At 39.4% G+C, this 22,846-nt stretch overlaps 1 protein-coding gene across 2 annotated transcripts in view; it reads left to right on the top strand.

Moving 5' to 3' along the window:
- PHF3 (PHD finger protein 3) overlaps positions 1–22,846 on the top strand; it is an 89,105-nt gene that overhangs the window by 23,733 nt on the left and 42,526 nt on the right. For both annotated transcript variants that reach the window (XM_063442963.1, XM_063442964.1), the window contains exons 3-7: positions 2,550–2,705; positions 6,225–7,848; positions 11,792–12,116; positions 14,445–14,628; positions 21,821–21,977. In XM_063442963.1, coding sequence (XP_063299033.1) covers positions 2,550–2,705; positions 6,225–7,848; positions 11,792–12,116; positions 14,445–14,628; positions 21,821–21,977 — 2,446 coding nt within the window. The remainder of the gene's footprint in view (positions 1–2,549; positions 2,706–6,224; positions 7,849–11,791; positions 12,117–14,444; positions 14,629–21,820; positions 21,978–22,846) is intronic.

Consider the following 22,846-nt stretch of genomic DNA (forward strand, 5'->3'; position numbering starts at 1 on the left):
TCAACTTCTCCTCATGGAGATGCACTAAATCAATACATCCCCAAGGGGAGCATTAACATAGGTGCTGCACACTGTGCAGCACTAACCCAGGAAGCACTTATAGAGGCCGTCTGAGTGACTGTCACTAGAGGTGTTACCAGACAGCAATGTAAACCCTGCCTTTAATCTGTAAAGTCAGTGCTTACATTAAAAAGCGTGCAGGGATAGTATATAGACTTTAGAACAAGCATGTCAAACTCGGACCGCATGCGGCCCACAATGAATATGTTTGCGGACCAGCGAGCCGCGAGTTTGCTTTGCTTACTAAGGCAGAGTTGGCACCTGCTCCCAAAGGTAGAGGACAATAAATAAAATGGTGTGTGTGCAATAACGTGTAAATGTGTGATAGTGTCTGTCTGTCAGTGTGTGTGTCTGTCAGTAAGTGTGTGTTGGTCAATATTGCGATGGCTGCGGCTGGACAGTGGAGGACCCGGAGGTGCACGGAGGCACTTAACGCCACGTCACATTTTGACGTGACGTCAACGTGTTCCACCTTCACAGGGTTTCAAGGAGTATCGGGAGGAACCACATCCACACAGGGTGCGGATGGCGCCATTGGGGATATACCAGAGGCTGGACTAAGGAGTCGCATACTGGCAGCGGCAATGTGAGTGGAGTCTGCTTGTTGGCTAATGTTGTTTTTTTTAAACAAGGGCCGGGGTTTAGTAGTGGGGAGGGGAGGGGGGGACTGGGATTTAGTATAAAGAGGGGACACTGGGGTTTAATAGGAGGGGGATGCTGTTTATTTTTATTTATTTTTTGCTGCCCACATAAACTTAAACCTTATTTATTTAGCCTGTGCTAGCCTTTGAGTTCGACATGCTTGATTTAGAACAACTACATTAAGCTGTAGTGGTTCTGGTGATTATAGTGTCCCTTTAAGAATTGTATTTTTGACGTTGATGAATCTGTCTCCTAACTTTTCTAGCTGGCTCCTAGATTTCAAGCAAATTTGTCAAGCCCTGTAATAGAGAAATATAAATCCAACAGTACAATATTGTTAATTCAGATTGGGTGGTGAGAAATAAATAGTAAATCACTCAAAAGCAAGGAGACAACATCTTCCGTTCAGAATTTTAAGCATAGGACAGTTCGATCCCTGCCTCATGGTTATCTTATTGGGTTAGTGTCCTCGGTGAATAGGTGCACACACTGTATTCAGTCTTTGAGCTGCAGAGATTGTTAGAAGTCACCATAGTTATCAGTCACTGTTTGCTGGAATTCTTTGATAATGGAACTTAAAGGGACACTCCAGGCACCCAGACCACTTCTGCTCATTGGAGTGGTCTGGGTGCCAACTCTCACTACTCCTAACCCTGTAAGTGTAATTATTGCAGTTTTTTAAAAACTGCAATAATTACCTTGCAGGGTTAACTCCACCTCTAGTGGCTGTATACTAGACATCCACTAGAGGTCTCTTCCTGGTCCATAGCACAGGAAATCTGTGCTAGAGCGTCGCTGGACGTCCTCACGCTGTGTGAGGACCTCCAGCGTCGCTCAAATCCCCATAGGAAAGCATTAAAAATAGTTTTCAATGCTTTCCTATGGGGAGACCTAATGCGCATGCGCGGAATTGCCACGCATGCGCATTAGGTCTCCTCGGCCGGTGGGCGGGATCAGTCTCGCCCGCCGGCCGACGGAATCACAGGGAGGAGCGGCGCGGAGGAGGAGGCAGCGACTTATTTAACTGGGGATTGATGGCTGGGAGAGGGACCCTCCAGTGCCAGGAAAACGGTTGTTTTCCTGGCACTGGAGTTTCCCTTTAATGTATCTAAGCATGCAAGTAATGTAAGTTGTTTTGGTGTATAAGGTGATCCTTTATGGGCGAGAAGGTAACAATATAATTATTGCATATGTCAAAACTGCCCTGTTACCTACATATGTATTTGCATGTTTTGCAAAAACCCCCAATGGTGACATCTCTCCTCGGCATGCAGTGGCATAGGATAAACAGAGGTGAGTTAAACTTACCTGAAGCTCTCCTTTGCGGGACTCTTTCTTTGTAATGCATCTTCTTTCTTCACTTGGTGGCACTTCATCCACCGATTGCCCGCATCACTGTTTTGCACAGATGTTTAAAGACACAACCATAGGATTTTCCATAGAGCAACTCGAGTGATGCAGTGGGAATTGACAAAACATGACCGTGGAACCTTTTGTCAAGTTTTGTCAACTTCAGGCTTAACCAAAACATAAACTAGCCTCTATTTTGTCTTCTCATATCTTTAGTTGGCATCGGAATTTAAGTGTAATTCCAACACAATCAATATAAGTTTTTACATGAAGATTATATCTTATCAAAATATATGCGATGTTTATCGAGCAATTTTATGGTTAATTCTTTAATTTATTTTGCTTTTAAAATCACTTCTGATTCACTCTAAAGCAGTTGAACTTGATACAATGTTGCTGACTGCAGATGCACATTACACTTCTCGCTGGGCTTTGAAGTGTTTGTTTTGCATGCTTATTACAGAACATAGTCATAGAACAATACTTTTCCTCTAAAGGTGTTGGTCTTGATGATATAATGGATGTGGCAGTTGTCAAAGATGCTGTTAGTGATCCCAATGATGAAGATGACCTTATTCCTTCTAACGAAAATGTTAACAGACTGGAAGATCCTTCCTTGAATTTACGGAAATCTTCACGGTTGATGGAGCAGGGTAAGACCTCTCAGTTCATGTCCAACATTTCTTAGTATGTAAAAAAAAAAAAATGGAGAATTACTTAACAAAAACTAGTTCCGAAGTTTAGCCAGTATATTTATGTATTAAATTTATTAGCTATGTCTTATTGTGAAATAGTGATTATCAGCAATAATTTTGTATAATGTGTGGTCTATAAAATTAATGTAACCTACTATTATGATCTGAATCTTGATGAGCTTGATGACGATAGGCAATATATTTGCATGTGTGGTATTAGCTGTCACGCTGATCCTTCATGCTTTCTCTAGTAACTAAGAAGCAAATGTTAAGGGGATACAACATTGCTCTTTTTAAAGGTGATCAATAACATTTTAGTTAAAGAGATACTATGGTCACCTGAACCACCTAAAGGGACACTATAGGCACCAAGACCACTTCAGCTCATTGAAGTGGTCTAGGAGAACTGTCCCAGTTCCCTTAACCTTGCAACTGAAATAACTACAGTTATTGATAAACTGCAATAATTAAATTGCTGGGTTAATTCCACCTCTAGTGGCTGTCTTGCAAACAGACATGAGAGGCACTTCTGGATGGTTAGGCGACATTTGGTCCACTAAAGGATGCTGGACATCCTCAGGCTCTGCATGAGGACATCCAGCATTATCTAAAACCCCATACCCCATAGGAAATCATTGAGCACTTTTTTCCTATGGGGTAGTCTAATGCGAGCGCAGCATGTGTATTAGGTTTCCCTTGCCGACTGCCATCGGTGGAGGTGGAGCCTGACCCAGTGCAGAGGGACATCAGCGCTGGAATCTGTAAAGTGCCAGAAGAATTTTACAGTGGTATACTCTATTTTTCTAGTGCTATAGTTTTCCTTTAATGTAGTGGTTCTGGTATCTAAAGCCTGTCCCTGGAGGCTGAGCACTGTAAACCCTGCCTTTTCTGAGAAAATACAGTGTTTACATTGCTGGCCAGTAACACCTCTAGTGGCAGTCACTCAAATGGCCACTAGAGGTGCTTCCTAGTCCATGTTCTGCACTGAGACACTGAATGTTCCCCATAGACATGCATTTACTACATTTATCTCTATGAAGAGATGCTGATTGCCGCAACGCAACATTTTGCCACGTATGCGCAATAGCCTTCGGAAAAGCATTAAATTGTCTGAGATCATCTAAATTGAGGATCTCAGTCATGGAGGCCTGCCACGGCAAGACCAGTGTAGTGTGGAAGAAAAGGTGAGTAAAAATATCTTTCCTAAGCAATTTTAGGGAGGGGTGTGGGGGGCAGGTATCAAAATAGCTAAACAATATAATGAAATACGTCTATTGTATTTCTGACACTAGTGTTGTTTTTAAAGTTTTATTTTACCTTGTGCACATTTATCCCAGAATATTCACCCCTGCTCACTAGGCTCTTCCATAGAGCAACTTTTGTGATGCAGTAGGAAATGACAAGACATGGTAGAACATATATATATATATATATATATATATATATATATATATATATATACACATACTTATGATGTTTTACCTAGTGTATTTTGTATGTTTGCAGGTTTTATTAAAGGAACACTCATTTCGGTGAAGTGGTCTGGGTATCACGTGCTTCCTCTTTCAACCCTGCAGTTGAAAACATTGTCGTTCTGCAGGAATGGCAATGTTTAGTTTGCAGGATAAACCTGCCTCTAGTCGCTGTCAGCCACTTGGGGTGCTTTCATAAAATAGCAGAGTAAAACTTTGCTATTCTAGTCAGTCTCAGGAAACCATCCGATTGGCACAGTGTTTTGCTGTGCATGCTCCCTAGCCTCCCAAACATTCCTATGGGAAAGCATGGGTTGGCTAAGATCATCAGCATTGATGATCTCAGCCAAAGAGTTAGAGCTTCTCTGAGGAGACTAGTGCCGCGAGGCTAAAAGTTAAGTAAATCACTTTTTTTAACCCTTGTAGCGCTTTTCCAAAAACAGGCGGTCCATAAAAATGTGTTTCTATGATTGGATAATAATATATATTGGATATAGTTGAATATAAATATATTGACTACTAAAAATGATGGAGGGGAGAGGAACACTAAGGGGGGAAGAGAAAGGAACATTAAGGGGGGCTACTAAGGTACAGGGGAGGGAAGAGAAAAGGAACACTGGGGTGGGCGGACACCACTAAAAGAGAGGGAAGGGAGGGGAGTGAAACACTAAGGGGGGGGTGGAAGGAACATTAAGACAGGTAATGGAGGGTTGATCTTTTGGATCGACAGCAAAAAACAAATGTATGGAAGGCTGAACTTGATGGACGCTAGTCTCTTTTCAGCTATGTAACTATGTAAGAGGAACACTAAGGGACAGGGAAGGGAAAAAAACACTAAGGGCGAGGGGAGAAGTACACTAAGAGGGGGGCACTAAGACAGGTAAGGGGGGGGAGAGGAACACTAAGGAACAGGGGAGGGAGGGAAGAGGACCATTAAGGGAGGGGAAGAGAGGGGAGAGGACAACTAATGGACATGGAGGGGAGAGGAACACTAAGAGACATGGAGAGTGGCACACAGGGGGGCCTGATTGAGGAGAAAAGCACACAGAGGGACATGAGGGGTGAGAGAGACACACAGATGGGCCTGGGGGTGAGAGAGACACACAGATGGTCCTGGGGGTGAGAGAGACACACAGATGGGCCTGGGGGTGAGAGAGACACACAGATGGGCCTGGGGGTGAGAGAGACACACAGATGGGCCTGGGGGTGAGAGAGACACACAGATGGGCCTGGGGGTGAGAAAGACGCACAGAGGGGCTGGGGATGAAAGTGACACTCAGAAGGGCCGGGGAGTTGAAATAAAAAAGGGTCTGGGGGTGAAAGAGACACGGAGGGGCTGGTGAAGAGGAAGAAGAGACACAGGGCTGGGGGACATAGACGGGCTGGGCGTGAAATAGAAACACACAAAGGAGCTTGAAAGAGTAAAAGACACAAAGGGCCTGGGAGAGTAGGAGAAACACAAGCGATAAGAGGCGCACAAGGTGTAAGACACATAATGGGGAAAAATAGGGGATAAGATACACTAAAGGGGGTAAGACATATAAAAAAGGGGATATAAAACCAAAGGCGGGATAAGAGGTACACAAGTGAAGATGATTTTTTCCATCTTCGCCTGTGTACCCAAAAATTCTTGCACCGGCCCTGCTTGCAATACATCATTCTGTCTTTGTCTCCATGCTGCTACTGACACTCACATCGAGCCTGCCCCTCTTCCCGCTCCCTCTTTCCCAGTGCATGCATTGCTTGCTGGAGAGAGGCCCGGAAGAGGTTTTCCCTTAAAACAAACTTGTTAAGCACAGCCTTCTAATATCTGTGCTGATAGGCACAGGCTGAATTGACTGACAGAAGGGTGAAAGGCTGTTTTTAAATCAGATTTTAAAGAAATCTAGACATTTGTTAGCAATGTTTTGATTAAATTTGATTCTCTCTCATTTAAGATTAAATTGTATATGTCATGACAGGTACCCTTGAAATTTTAATATGTGTTTTTATTTATTTTTATTAGAACCTGCAAGAAGTCTTAGACAGAGTACTGTTGAAAAACATTTAAACAGTGTACAGACAAGTCCCAAAAAATCTAGGTCTTCCAGAAAGGATATTTCTGTGGAACAGGTAAAAGACAAAGATGATATTTTGCTCCCTGAGGAAAAAAGGCACAGGAGAACCAGTCAGTTGGAGCAACTAAGCACTTCCCCTACAAATTCTAGGAGGTCACCAAGAATAGCAAACAGAGAATTAAAGGATAAAATGAGCAAAGAGGAGAAAATTGCTCAAAAGTCTGTTGCTGGTGAATCTTCTGATGGAATCGGGATTGATATTTTACCCAACACACCATGTGTTCTGCAAGCCAAGGTTGACCAGTCTGAAACTTTGCAAGGGGACCCAGTTACTTTATCAAATGAAAATAGTATTGAAGTCCTTGGTGCAGTCACAGAGCATGACTTAAGTAACTCACAAGAGAATTGCACCACAGATTTAGTACAAAAAAGTCCCACAGAAGAAAAGGTATTTGATCAAGATATGTATACTTCTGCAGGAAAGAAATCTGATGTGATCTATGATAAGGTACACAAAGAGCTTGCTTTGTTGTCTGGGGTTGTTGAATGTAATCTAAGTGTTAACACACTTGAACAATCCACCATTAAAAGTGAGTGTTCATTGGGAAATATTGATGCTTGCACCAATCCAAATGAATCTGAAAATGAAGCTATGTTAAAAAGTTCTGATCTTGCAAGTACAGGCATTGGACAGATGTCTAGTGCAAATTCTATAGTTTTAGAAAGTGATGTTAACAGTCTCCAAGAAACACAGGCAAGTGAGTTAAAAGATCATGTTGTAGAGCAAGAATCTTTGCAAATTCATGCTGGATCCAGCAAACAAAATCGCAATAGGAAAAGCTCAAAAAGGCTCAAGTCCAATCCATTAAAAACTCAACAGTCTTCAACGTCTTGTACTAATAAAAAAACAGTTGCAGCAAGATATGGTACCCTTAAAAAGAAGAAAACCTGTACGTTTAACCTTGTTGAGTCAGAAGTCCAAGCCATTATGCATGCAAAACCACAAGGAAAACAAAGAATTATCAAAGTAAGGAAACAAATAGCAGACATTACAAAGGATGCTACCATAATGTCAGGGAATAAAATAATAAAAAAGAAAACCCATTCAGGAGAAAAAGGAACTCCACATTTACAGACACTTACTCAAACACCATTGAAAAAACAAATACTAGATGATACATCCAAAGATAATCAAGGAAGTTCAAAAGAAACTTGTTCACGGAGAAGAAGCTCATCTCATTCTAGTGAAAAATCAGTTACAAAGCATCAGTCACCTGTATATAACAAGGTGAGCAATGAAGGAAAAGATATTGGTGACCATAAAGGAAAGGATATTATTGAGCATAAGGAGGCAATGGATTTTGTGGATGATAAAATTAAATTGAAAAAGTCACTTCCACCTCGACAAAGAAGAAGCAGTAAAAGTATTTCTGTTGATGAGCCACCATTGTTTATTCCTGATAATATACCTAACGTAAAAAGGGATTTGGCTGAGCTTCCTTCTCCCAGTGAGAAGCATGCATGGAACCCCATCAGACATTGCAGCTCTTGTAGAAAACTTCATGGAAACAGGTATGTTTCTTTTTATTGCTTGTTTAGTTTTATAATTGACAGCGATGAAAATAGTAAAAACTTTGAATACCAAAGGAGTGTTGAAGAAAGATTAAATTTTAAAATTAGATTTTGATATTGTTGGCAACATTGCATGTGGTCCACTGTCTTTTTAGGTGAGATATCTATGGCTTTGGATCATGCTGTTTCTTTGTTGGACAGATGTTATCTTGCGAAACAGTATATTTCGCTGCAGTCGCTAGAAAGGCCACATGGGGATAGGGCCTGCAAAATAACGGTGGCAGCTGGTCCATCTCATACCCCTACCCATGGGCATCAGATGGGGTTTTAAATAAAATAGTAGGGGTGGAAATGATCTGACCCATGGCCAGCGAGTGGGGAGGGGAGGGGGGGGGGGGGGGGCTTTTTCAAAAACTAAAAATGAGGGTACCACCCTAATTGCCCCCACCAATGGGTGTCGGAGTGAGGCTATTTATTTAATAACTGGGGCAGTTCGGAAACTCCTCCACGCATGGATGACAGCGAGAGACTAATAATTTCATAACTGGGGGTGACCCCTGCAATAGCAGGCTAAGTCTCTGCTTCCAGGGGGACTAACTGAGCTTTCAGGCAGTCCTCCATCTACTAAATAATGTCAAATAAGAACGCATTATTATTGCTCCATTTATTTATTTTTAATTTATGTGCAAGCCTAATATTTAACGCTGTAACTTTCCCAAACACCATAAAACCTGTACCCTGGGGTGTCTACTTTTTCAAATGGTATGCCATGATGGGGGTAATTGTAATTTCTGGGCTGCTATATGGTCTCAAAGGCAACATAACCAATCTGGCAAATTTCTATGTGTAAAAACAGCAAAGGAGAAATCCCTATATTTTTATACTTTCCAAAACCCCATAAAACCTGTACATAGTGGGTACTGTTGTACTCGTAAAACATCGCTGAACACAAATATGTGTATTTTGTTGCCGTAAAAGTATTATGACATTCACAGTTACATTTCTGAGGGTTTTTTCAGGACGTGAATTGTCCTAAAGGGGATAATACATTAACCATGTCAAGTGTAAACAAAAAAAAAAACCACATAACCTAATTGCTCACTGAATATATATGAAAAGATAATCCCATCCATATACACCAGCTGCAAAGGAGTGGAAGCTGACTGTTATAAATATAAAAGTATATTATTAGTTTAGTGTCAAGTTGGCCAGGCATAGCTGAATTTAATTTTAAAAAGCATTGCATTTTCTTACTTGGAGGATTTAAAAAATAAAAAAAAAATATATATATATATATACCGTATATACTCGAGTATAAGACGAGTTTTTCAGCACATTTTTTTTGTGCTGAAAAACCCCCACTCGTCTTATACTCGAGTCAATTGTCTGTATTATGGCAATTTACATTGCCATAATACAGACAAGGACCGGGGGCTGGCAGGAAGCTGTAACTTACCTTCACAGCAGGTCCTGTCAGTTCCCTTCTCTCTCCTCCGGTCCGTGCAGCTCCCAGGTCAGCTCCCTCTGCAAATCTCGCGAGAGCCGCGGGGTCAGAGCGTTGCCACGGGTTACCGTGGCAACGCTCTGCGCGGCCGAGAGACTTGCAGAGGGAACTGACCTGGGAGCTGCACGGACCGGAGGAGAGAGAAGGGAACTGACAGGAGCTGCTGTGAAGGTAAGTAAGTGCTCTCTGCCAGCCCTCCTCCTACAGCCCATCCACTGGACCACCAGGGAGTGAGAGCCCCCTGCCTGGCCAGCTAAAAAGCAGGGAGGGGGGACGAAAAAAATATATATATTAATAATCAAAAATAATAATAAAATAAAAAAATAATAATATTAAAATAATATTACTTAAATAATAAAAAAATGCCCACCCCCCACCAATGCTCTCCATCACACACACACACACTGCATTCATATACACACTGCACTCATACACACACTGCACTGCATTCATTATGTACACACTGCATTCATACACAAACACTGCACTCATACACACACTGCATACACACTGCACTCATACACACTGCACTGCATTCATTATATACACACTGCATTCATACACACACACTGCACTGCATTCATTATATACACACTGCATTTATGCACACACACTGCACTCATACACACACTGCATTCGTACACACACACACATACACACTGCACTCATACACACTGCATACACACACACACTGCACTCATACACACTGCACTGCATTCATTATATACACACTGCATTCATACACACACTGCACTGCATTCATTCATACACACACTGCATTCATACACACACACACTGCATTCATTATATATACACACACTGTAAATAAATATTCAATTAATATAGGTAATTTTTTTAGGATCTAATTTTATTTCAAAATTTACCAGTAGCTGCTGCATTTCTCACCCTAATCTTATACTCGAGTCAATACGTTTTCCCAGTTTTTTGGGGTAAAATTAGGGGCCTCGGCTTATATTCGGGTCGGCTTATACTCGAGTATATACGGTGTGTATATATATGTGTGTGTATGTATATATATATATATATATATGTATATATATATATATATATATATATTTCTGCACATATGTGGTGAATTCTCAAAGAGCAACATCCAAATATCTTTAAATCTTGCATTTTAATGTAGTGACTTTGGTATTTAGATGGCTTCCCTTTTCTCTGGCAATGCAAAGCATTTTGTGAAATAATATTTACATTTGTGAGGGAATATGCCTTTAGTCGCTGTCAGACAAACAGCCAATAGAGACACTTCCACCTCAGATTTTCAATGGAAGTGAAGCAATTGCTGCACGTGTGCTGTAGGTCTTCAGTATTCCTCTGTGAGGAGCATTGGATTGGACGGTAATCCTCCATGATGAATGTAGGCTAGAGGTTTAGAATGTAAAATAGTATTAGGTTTGTGTTTGACCCTGGATGTTTAGAAGTTGCTTTGTTTTTGTGCAAATTATGGACAGAAATGCATCTTTATAGAATTTATTGTAATAAGCAGCTACTTTTGATATTCATTATTATATATTTATTTATTTATTTATATATATATATATATATATATATATATATATATATATATATATATATATATATGTTATATATTTAAAACAGAGCCGGTGTTGCACCTGTTATGTATGTTAGATTGTCTGATACTAGCAACATGCACCATGACAACAAAACATTCTGTTGCTGCATTGTAAGAAACAAAACTTGCTGTGGACAAAAATGTAATTTCATTAAACTAAAAAAAGGAAATGTTACTTCTATTTTCAAGGAATGATTTACTTTTTAAATCCCCCAAAGTATCACTATGAGATGATTAATTTTTTTGTAGATATTTACAGTGGTTTTTGTGTGTGACACTTCAACCCTGCAGTTTTTGTATTGAATGTTTGGACATATCTTCTACTTAACCCTTAAGGACGCATGACAGAAATATTCCGCCATGCTTGTTCTTCACTTAAGGACATATGTCGGCTATTTCCAGTCATGCTGTATTTTTCCAGCATTGACTATTCGCCTGTTGGTAACTAAGAACCACAAATATCATTTGTTTCCTGGGGCCAGAATTAGAGAACCTACGCAGACCAAAGCTATGTTTGCTGCAGTGAATGCAGCAAACAGGCATTAAAATGGGACTCAAATCTCCCAAAAACATTTTACAACAATGTTTGACATAAGCTGGTGAAACAATGTCATCTTGTTAAGGCACAATATAAACTATATGAGATACTCTTCAGGGTCTACTTTCACAAATGGTAGACCTTTGTGGGGTAGTTGGTGCAATAAATGAGAAAGATACAAAAAAATTGTTGTTAAACACACACAGCAAAACAATTTAAAATTGCTTGTGTCCTTAAGTGCAAGACAGGATTCTGAATCTGTGTCCTGAAAGGGTGAAATCTAAGGTGCATTGTGTATTTACAGGTTCATGGTCGGTTGTGGAAGGTGTGATGACTGGTTTCATGGAGAATGTGTTGGTTTAAGTCTTCCTCAAGCACAACAAATGGAAGCTGAAGATCGGGAATACATATGTATGAAGTGCTGTGCTGAAGAAGAAAAAATGGAAGTTGATGCTTCAATAGATGTTACTGTCAGTCACCAAAAAATGGATGTTCATCAAGATATCCAAGTAGAGGAATCAGAAAAATCAATCACAAAATCCTTGTCATCTGACAATTCAAGCCAACGTCATGAAAAACCCAAACATGCTGATGATACAACAAAGCATAAAGTAAAAATTTCTAAAAAGGTACAATTATTTGTTCTTTACATGCTTTTATTGTTTATCCTAGGTGGTATATGTCTTTCAAATCCCAAATTATTCATTGGTTTGTTCAATTTAATTGAAATCTGTTAAATTAAAACTTATACATTCTCAATGGAAATGGCATTACATTTCCACAGATCTGCACTGTTCAGCACATCCTAATGTGTAAAATTAGTTTGGTTATTGAATTTAACCCTTAGGAATAGATCATTGTCTTTGCTGTTTTAACCCCTTCAGGACACATGACATGTCATGATTCCCTTTTATTCCAAAAGTTTGGTCCTTAAGGGGTTAAAAGAACACTCCGAGCCCCATAACCATTATAGCGCTCTGTCTGTAGTGGTTATGGCACCAGGTGTGTCCTAGTGCTCACCCCTTCTATTGTAAGTAGCCAAATTGTTTTAGAATTTTTGTTTGACTTCTTAAATAAGGGTCTATTGGGTGCCACTTCCATCCAGTTCTAATGCCAGAAAGCTGGAAGCTCCTAAGCAAATCAGCTGACTGCCTCAGCCAATGATCTTAAACCTGCACTACAGGCCTTAGCTCAGGAGTGCTAATGAAATCTTGGTCAAAAACATTTTGACCACTTAGAATAGGAGTTAACCCCTTAAGGACACATGACATGTCATGATTCCCTTTTATTCCAGAAGCTTGGTCCTTAAGGGGTTAAAGGGACACTGTAGGCACCCAGACCACTTCAGCTCATTGAAGTGGTCTGAGTGCCAACTCCCATCACTCTTAACCCTGCAGTGGTAATTATGGCAGTTTTTCTAAACTGATTATTAACTGCAATAATTACCTCTGAGGGTTAATTCCTCCTTTAATGGCTGTCTACCAGACAGCCACTAGAGGGACTTCCGGTTGAAACAGACTTTTGGTCCGTTATCTGATGCTGGACATCCTCACGCTCTGCATGAGGACCTCCCGAGTCAGATTTTCAGATTAAATAATACTTTCCTATGGGGAGATCTTAATGCGAGTGCGGAAAATGCAGCGCGTGCGCATTAGGTCTCCCCTGCCGACGGGGCAGGAGCGTGGGCGGAGCTGAGCCATCGCCAAAGGACATCTGCGCAGGAACCAGGTAAATATTAACCTCTTTAGTGCCGCAGGAGGGAGCCTTGACAGAGGGGAAAATCTATAGTGCCAGGAAAACGAGTTTGTTTTCCTGGCACTATAGAATCCTTTTAAACCTGGCACCATAACCACTACAACAAGCTACACTACACTATAGTTAACCAATTTGACCACTGTGCTCTTAAAACTATAAGTAGGGATGCACCAAAATGAAAATTCTGGGCCAAAACCGAAAATTCAGGATGCCCTTGGCAGAAAACCAAAACCAAAAATGACCTTTTCCCCCAAATGATTTAAACAAAGTTTTTTTTTTTTCCCCCCTATAATTTTATTAATATTATGCTTTTTAATGAATTTAATTAATCTAATATGAAAAGCTTCCCTTCTCTTTGAGTGGTCCCCCCCCCCCCTTCCCGCTTAATGTTCCTTTCTCTTCCCTCTAGTGTTCCTCTCACCTCCCTCTTTTTTAGTGTTCTCTCCCCCCCCCACTCCCATAGTGATCTTTCCCCCGTCCTCACCATTCCCATGGTGTTCTTTCCCCCCTTCCCATAGTGTTTCCCCCGTCCCATTGTGTTCTTTCCCCCACCCCTGTCCCATAGTGTTCTTCTCCCCCGTCCCATAGTGTTCTTTCCGCCCCTCCCCCCCATCCCATAGTGTTCTTACCTGTTTCTAAAAAATATATATAATTATTATTAATATAAATATATATATATATTTTAAATTTCGGCAAATTTGACCCGTTTTCGGACGAAACGGGATAGATCCATTTTCGCCAGAAAATTTCGGCAGCAGAAATTTCGGAGCATTCCTAACTATAAGTGATGCAATCGTAGTAATCGCATCAACTCGTTCACCAAAATGGCTACCTTGCCTCTAAATGAAATTGGGGGAGGGCATTGATTTAATGCTGTCCTATAGAGGTTAAAGGCGTGCATGGCATTAGCTGCACATGCGCATAAGAGCCCGCTGGATGGATATCGATGCTCGGATAAGGTACGTAAATAATGGGTTTTTAACCCTTTATTCACTGGGGAGGGGGGAGGCAGGGGGAGCGATAGTGCCAGGAATACAGCTTTGTATTCCTGGCACTATAGTTTCCCTTTAAGATTGGAAAAAAAGCATTTCTGATTTCAGGTCAGTCTGTTAACTCTATCTTTATTATGGACAGACTGCATGTAATTTACCCTACCTATGTTGATTGTAGGCTGTTATAAATTACATTTATCTTTTCTTCAGGATTCAGGCGATGGGAAGCACCCACTGGACCGCAGGGATTCACAAGTTAAGACTAAATCTGTGGCACTGGACCATAAACACTTGCAGTCTGCAACATCATCCCAACGAGCATCTGAGGAAAAACGTGAAAAGCCCTCTAAAGATCTAAATGTTCAGTGTCCCGAAGAGAAAACCTCAAAATCTGGTAATAATATGTGATCTCCAGTTATGTAAGCGTTATCTTTTTTATATATATATATATATATATATATATATATATATATATATATATAGTGACAGATCACTGGGCCTGTCTAAAGGGACTCTATTGTGCCAGGAAAACAAAGCCATTTTCCTGGCACTATAGGTTCCAAAAGTGCCCCCCTCCCTCGCGCCCCCCTCCTGCAGCGCTGATGGAGGTAAAACCTCTTCAGTCACTTACCTGAATCCAGCGCCGTCCCTCGGTGCTGCGTCAGGCTCTGCCCATGCTTCTCCAGGGGTATCAGCTGGCGAGGGAGACCTAATGCGCATGTGCGGCAATGGCCGCTCTCGCATTAGGATTTCCCCATAGGAAAGCATTAATCAATACTTTCCTATGGGGATTCCAGTGATGCTGGAAGTCCTCATGCATAGCATGAGGACGTCCAGCTTCATTTAGGCTCCCAAAAGTCATCTAAGCACCTGGAAGAGCCATTAGTAGAGGAGTTAATCCTAGCAGGTAATTATTCTCAGAATCTGCAAAATGTACCACTGTGGGGCTAAGGGACATGGGACATTGCACCCAGACCACTTTAATAAGCTGAAGTGGTCTGGATGCCTACGGTGTCCCTTTAATTAGAGAAAGCTGGGAACCCTTAATTATATGCCGGGGAGTGACCTAGTGTCTTTCCCCGGCACACACTCATTGGCGGCAAGTGTGAGCCTTAATTATAATATTTTAAGGAAACCTAGTGTCTTGCTTTCAGCCCTCATTTGCTGCCCGCGTGTTATAATCCAAGGAAAATTTAATAACATTCCCACAGCAATCCTCAAGAGAAGTAAACCTTTTCTGTAAGAGCAATCTGTTTGTTTGGCTTACAAGCCATCCAATCAGAGCTCTATAATTCAGAGCATGGGAAAACCATTATTTGGCTTTATTAGGGGCTCACTTGAATCTGTTTTTTTTTTTTTCTCATTTGGAGTGGTTTTTATTTTTCAATGTCTTTTTTCATTTATTTTTATTTTTTTATAAATATGTATGTGTGACCTAGTTTTCTTTTATTAAATTGCCCTCACCTGTTAGCCACTCTCCACCTCCCAATTTATTTTAAAGTCCCCGGCCTAATACCCACGAATATGTCCCCCTGGCTTACCTAACATCTGGCAAAAAACGCTTCTATTGGTAAGGGTAGCTGCAGAAATGCAGCGTGAAGTCTGAAACGTAGCGCATTGCATGTCAAGTTGGGAACTACAGAATAGATATGAAAACATGATTTTTCTAGTTTCTGTGGTTTTTAAAAGTCCAACTTGAGATATGCAGGTGAGGCAAAACAGTAACTTTTCCAATTGCATTGTGGGGAGTTTTATTGTGCTTGGCCTGTTATATACATTTCTGCCTGCCTATTTTGCCTCAAGAAATTGTGATATTTCCTATTGTTGCGCTGCCTCTAATCTTAAGGAAATATAAAGTAAAAATGTTGTTCTTCTACATTAGACAAAATAGGATATACCTAAGCCTATAAAACAAAAGAAAATGCGCTCATAGGGGATTAACGTAAAAACATAAATTGCCCCTTGTTAATATGTTTCACTCACAAAATTGAAGTGGTTTTCAGGCACATCAAATAAATGGATCCTCACGACTTTCTCACAGTTGGGATGATGAGTGTATCATGAAAAAGATAAAAAATTGGCATAGTATAGCACTGTATTAAAGTATGAATTAGCTTTTAATGTTTGCACTTACAATGTAAAAGGTATAAAAAGGCCCATCAGTACAAATCTGTTTGTCCAATCGCTGTGGAGTATGGTAACCCTCAAAGAAATATCCAGCAGGAGAAACAGGTACACAATAAAATAAATAAATAAAATACAGTAACAAATAAACAGCTCACTCTATGCGTTTCGTCTGTCTCCCAGACTTCCTCAGGAGTGATGAGATGCTTTGAACCTTCTGTGGACACCATCTTCTTTTAATAGGGCTTCCCGCCGGTTTTTCGGTCCAATTTTCTCCATCAGCTGATTCCGATCAGCTGTACTTTGAAAGTCCGTTCTCACTTTCCATATATGGAGTTCCGGAAAATGTCAGTGGAACGCATATGCGTTCCACCAACCCGGAAGTGTCCTCGTTCTTGTCGGCCATGCGGAAGTCCCATGTATCACTGGAACGCAAATGCGTTCCACTTCATTCACCACGGATCTCACAGGAACCATAAAGTCCCCGGAGTGAAAAGCATGTATGGAACAAATAAAATAAAATCAGATATATTTCATCAATAGCTTTGTCTCTACGTATTCTTATGCACTCTAAACAGTACCATTCATAAGCAATATCCCAATATGTACAAAAGATCGAAATAGAACACAGAGTACAAGGTATAAACCCATATAATGTACACCATCCCTATTGCATAGTGGTTTCCTACCTATATTATAATACATTATTAATATTACATTAGTGGCTATTAGTTCCTTTGAATGTGGACAAAAGGTAACAGAAAAAGTAATAAAGAGGTGGCAAAGATTGGCAGGGAAAAGTGTATGAGAATTAGAGAAGATAAGCAAAGGGGGAAGGATTCTGGATCACTCAGAGCTAAAACTGGAATAGAATAAAATAAAATAAAATTAAAGATAATAAAAATAAAATGAAAACAAAAAGTAAAGATAAATTGCAATTAAAATTAAAATTAAAGATAAGAAAGTTATGAAATTATAAAATTATAAAAAACAAATTAAATCAAAATCCACATTCAAACCGAATGGTTGAAGGGTTTTTAGTCTATGGATCCAGAATCCCTCCCTTTGTCTAAGTTTGGTGGTAATATCCCCTCCTCTTGCATCTAGATGAACCTGCTCAATGATTGTCCAAGATAAATTACACATTTTAAATTTTGGACATGAGTTGCAGTGTGTGGGAACTGAATGGTTCTGAATGCCTTTTCTTATATTATTTAGATGTTCTAAAAAGCGCACCTTCGCTTTCCGTCCTGTTCTACCCACATATTGGGCCCCGCATCCACACATAAGTAGATATACTACATTGGTGGATAGGCATGTAGCACATCCTTTGATTTTAAATTCCTCTCCAGTTGTTGTACTTTTAAAACCTTGTACGTGACTTGGCATCAGTCTGCATGCCTTGCATTTTCCACAGGTGTAAAATCCCTTTCTGCTATTTTTCATCCCACTTTTATTTGATGGTTGAAATAAACTAGGCGTAAGGTAGGTTGATAGATTTCTCCCCTTTCTATATATGATCTTGGGCATGTCTGGCAATCGACATCCCAAGAATTCGTCATGTTGCAAGATAGACCAATGCTTCTTAATTATTTTGTTGATTGAAAAGGCTTTAGAATTATATTGTGTGTTAAATGAGTATTCAAAGGGGTTCTTTAATTCCATTAATGGTTTGGGTCTATCAATCAAAAGGTCCCCTCTATTGATGTTTTTAATTCTTTGAGCCTCTAATTCTAATTGGTTTCTCTTATAACCCTTTTCTACAAACTTTTTAGTCAAAAGGTCTACTTGCTCTACATATAATTCCTCATTAAAGCAGTTCCGTCTCAATCTCGTATATTGGCTTTTTGGAATTCCTGCAAGCCATTTGGGATGGTGGCCACCATCGGATTGGATGAAACTTTTCATGTCTGTAGGCTTGAAAAAAGTTTTGGTTTTGATTTTTGAATCTTCAATGAAGATTGTTAAATCCAAGAAATCTATAGTTATGGAATTGAAGGCTGGTGTAAATACCAATGAGTAAATACCAATAAGATAAGAAAAAAAGGCCCTTACGATAAGGGTAGTCAAATAGAAGTATTCAACAAAATGGTAGCAAAAGATCTATAAAAACTAACAAGTAAAAAAGAGTTTTGTAATAACATGACAAGAAAAGAGATACAAACCCTGGATTATCTGAAAAAAAGAGATAACATTGTCACCAAAAATTCGGATAAAGGGGGGGGTATAGTGGTCATGTCCACGGAATTCTATTTAGGAGAGGCCTACAGATTGCTAGGGTATAACACCACATATACTAAGTTGACGAATAATCCAAACACACGGTTTAAGAGTGTATTAAAAAACTTACTAGAAGAAGCTCTAACCAATAATATTATTGATATCAACATTTATAAGTTCCTTTTTCAAGAACATCCCAGGATCTCGACTTTCTACTTTCTTCCGAAAGTACATAAGTCTAAAACGAACCCACCTGGAAGGCCCATAATAAGTGGAATTGACTCACTCACATGTAAACTATCCCAATTCATTGACCACTCATTGCAAAAATATGCACAAGCAGCTAAGTCCTATCTGAAGGACATAAAACATCTATTACAAGAACTAGACTCGATTGAGTGGCATAAAGACTACATCTGGATAACGCTAGATGTGAGTTCATTATACTCAGTGATAGATCACAACCAAGGGTTAGAGGCAGTGAGAAAGCAACTTGAGGGAGATGAAACTTTAGATTCCACTTTTAGGTCTTTTCTACTTGATGCTATCAGGTTCATCCTGACACATAATTTCTTTATGTTCAATTATGAGTTTTTTTCTACAGATCAAGGGTACGGCTATGGGCACCAGGTTTGCCCCCAGTTATGCTAACATCTTCCTGGACAGTTGGGAACGGACTTTTATCTGGGCAGACAGTCCATTTGGGGCAAACCTGGTGCTCTGGCGTCGGTACATCGATGACATCCTTGTTATCTGGAAAGGGTCTGATGAACAACTAGAGGACTTTTTTTCTTATCTTAACAACAACACACTCTCATTGGTATTTACACCAGCCTTCAATTCCATAACTATAGATTTCTTGGATTTAACAATCTTCATTGAAGATTCAAAAATCAAAACCAAAACTTTTTTCAAGCCTACAGACATGAACAGTTTCATCCAATCCGATAGTGGCCACCATCCCAAATGGCTTGCAGGAATTCCAAAAAGCCAATATACGAGATTGAGACGGAACTGCTCTAATGAGGAATTATATGTAGAGCAAGTAGACATTTTGACTAAAAAGTTTGTAGAAAAGGGTTATAAGAGAAACCAATTAGAATTAGAGGCTCAAAGAATTAAAAACATCAATAGAGGGGACCTTTTGATTGATAGACCCAAACCATTAATGGAATTAAAGAACCCCTTTGAATACTCATTTAACACACAATATAATTCTAAAGCCTTTTCAATCAACAAAATAATTAAGAAGCATTGGTCTATCTTGCAACATGACGAATTCTTGGGATGTCGATTGCCAGACATGCCCAAGATCATATATAGAAAGGGGAGAAATCTATCAACCTACCTTACGCCTAGTTTATTTCAACCATCAAATAAAAGTGGGATGAAAAATAGCAGAAAGGGATTTTACACCTGCGGAAAATGCAAGGCATGCAGACTGATGCCAAGTCACGTACAAGGTTTTAAAAGTACAACAACTGGAGAGGAATTTAAAATCAAAGGATGTGCTACATGCCTATCCACCAATGTAGTATATCTACTTATGTGTGGATGCGGGGCCCAATATGTGGGTAGAACAGGACGGAAAGCGAAGGTGCGCTTTTTAGAACATCTAAATAATATAAGAAAAGGCATTCAGAACCATTCAGTTCCCACACACTGCAACTCATGTCCAAAATTTAAAATGTGTAATTTATCTTGGACAATCATTGAGCAGGTTCATCTAGATGCAAGAGGAGGGGATATTACCACCAAACTTAGACAAAGGGAGGGATTCTGGATCCATAGACTAAAAACCCTTCAACCATTCGGTTTGAATGTGGATTTTGATTTAATTTGTTTTTTATAATTTCATAACTTTCTTACCTTTAATTTTAATTTTAATTGCAATTTATCTTTACTTTTTGTTTTCATTTTATTTTTATTTTTATTATCTTTAATTTTATTTTATTTTATTCTATTCCAGTTTTAGCTCTGAGTGATCCAGAATCCTTCCCTTTGCTTATCTTCTCTAATTCTCATACACTTTTCCCTGCCAATCCTTGCCACCTCTTTATTACTTTTTCTGTTACCTTTTGTCCACATTCAAAGGAACTAATAGCCACTAATGTAATATTAATAATGTATTATAATATAGGTAGGAAACCACTATGCAATAGGGATGGTGTATAGACACATTATATGGGTTTACACCTTGTACTCTGTGTTCTATTTCGATCTTTTGTACATATTGGGATATGGCTTATGAATGGTACTGTTTAGAGTGCATAAGAATACGTAGAGACAAAGCTATTGATGAAATATATCTGATTTTATTTTATTTTATTTGTTCCATACATGCTTTTCACTCCGGGGACTTTATGGTTCCTGTGAGATCCGTGGTGAATGAAGTGGAACGCATTTGCGTTCCAGTGATACATGGGACTTCCGCATGGCCGACAAGAACGAGGACACTTCTGGGTTGGTGGAACGCATATGCGCTCCACTGACGTTTTCCGGAACTCCATATATGGAAAGTGAGAACGGACTTTCAAAGTACAGCTGATCGGAATCAGCTGATGGAGAAAATTGGACCGAAAAACCGGCGGGAAGCCCTATAAAAAGAAGATGGTGTCCACAGAAGGTTCAAAGCATCTCATCACTCCTGAGGAAGTCTGGGAGACAGACGAAACGCGTAGAGTGAGCTGTTTATTTGTTGCTGTATTTTATTTATTTATTTTATTGTGTACCTGTTTCTCCTGCTGGATATTTCTTTGAGGGTTACCATACTCCACAGCGATGGGACAAACAGATTTGTACTGATGGGCCTTTTTATACCTTTTACATTGTAAGTGCAAACATTAAAAGCTAATTCATACTTTAATACAGTGCTATACTATGCCAATTTTTTATCTTTTTCATGATACACTCATCATCCCAACTGTGAGAAAGTCGTGAGGATCCATTTATTTGATGTGCCTGAAAACCACTTCAATTTTGTGAGTGAAACATATTAACAAGGGGCAATTTATGTTTTTACGTTAATCCCCTATGAGCGCATTTTCTTTTGTTTTATAGGTTTAGGTATATCCTATTTTGTCTAAAGTTGTATTGAGGATTGAGAGGAATCCTTTTGCTATACCTAACAAAAAGGAAGTAATTATTTATTTATTTTCATATACTGCACCTGGGTGGTCTAAAATTAGTATTTTTGTTCTTCTACATATATGTATATATATTTTAGTTAATGTTTTTTGTAGGTATCCATGAAAAGCAAGAAATTAAGAAGAAAAAGCAAGAGAAAAAAGGGCTATCCTCACAGAGTTCACACAGTTCAACTCCTTCTACTCCAAAGCCATCTGTTGACCAGATTCGACAAAGTGTTCGCCAATCCCTAAAGGATATTTTCGTTAAAAGGCATGTGTGATTAACAAAACAAGTACTTCTTTTTAGGATATACATTTTTTCTGATCAGTCTAGGTCACTCAGTTTAAAGACCCTCTCTAAAGCACCATGACACTGCAGCTCATTGTCATGGATATGATGCAAAGCGTCTTTGGGTGCATCCGCCTGGATTGTGTCAAACTGCTTTTGAGTTGTTTCACTTATTATGGGGCTTTCTATTTGCCTAGATCCCCTTTCACGTGGCTTAGTGAGTGCAGAAATTAATGAAAGAATGAAAAACTGATTGTGTAGTATATCAATATAGAAGTATTAGTAAAAAACACGTTATACTGCTCACAATTTTTAGAGCAAGAACTTGCTGTGGTGTTTAACAGCTTTGGTGGTATTAATCCCAACTTGGGATATGCAGGTACCTGGAATGGAGTCAGCAGCATTAAGTTATTTCATAAATATATGAAATAATTAACTTTATTAAGTATAATTAATATATATATATATATATATGTATATTGTATATATAACACAACATTCAAGATCCAGCGCACTCACGCATCCACTAAACAGCAACTTCAAAGCTCACAGATTTTATTAGTTTTTTAAAAAAACACCTAATTTAGGCAAAAATAATGGGAGTTTAGTTACAGTATATGATCATACATTGCATAAGCCCGCCACAACATTAATGCACCCCCTCTTTGGCAGGTCCTACTACTAAATAGGGGAATAGCAGTGTACGCTTTACGTGTTTCTCCAAGCAGGGCTTCCTCAGAAGTGTTTCTTTTTACATATTATATGTGCAGTAACCGATATACACATGTATATGCAGCCACGCAAAGCACTGCATGTAGTCTCATATATACACTTGCCCATACATTACATAT

Source organism: Pelobates fuscus, chromosome 2 (genome assembly GCF_036172605.1).
Source record: "Pelobates fuscus isolate aPelFus1 chromosome 2, aPelFus1.pri, whole genome shotgun sequence".
Taxonomy (NCBI): Eukaryota; Metazoa; Chordata; class Amphibia; order Anura; family Pelobatidae; genus Pelobates; species Pelobates fuscus.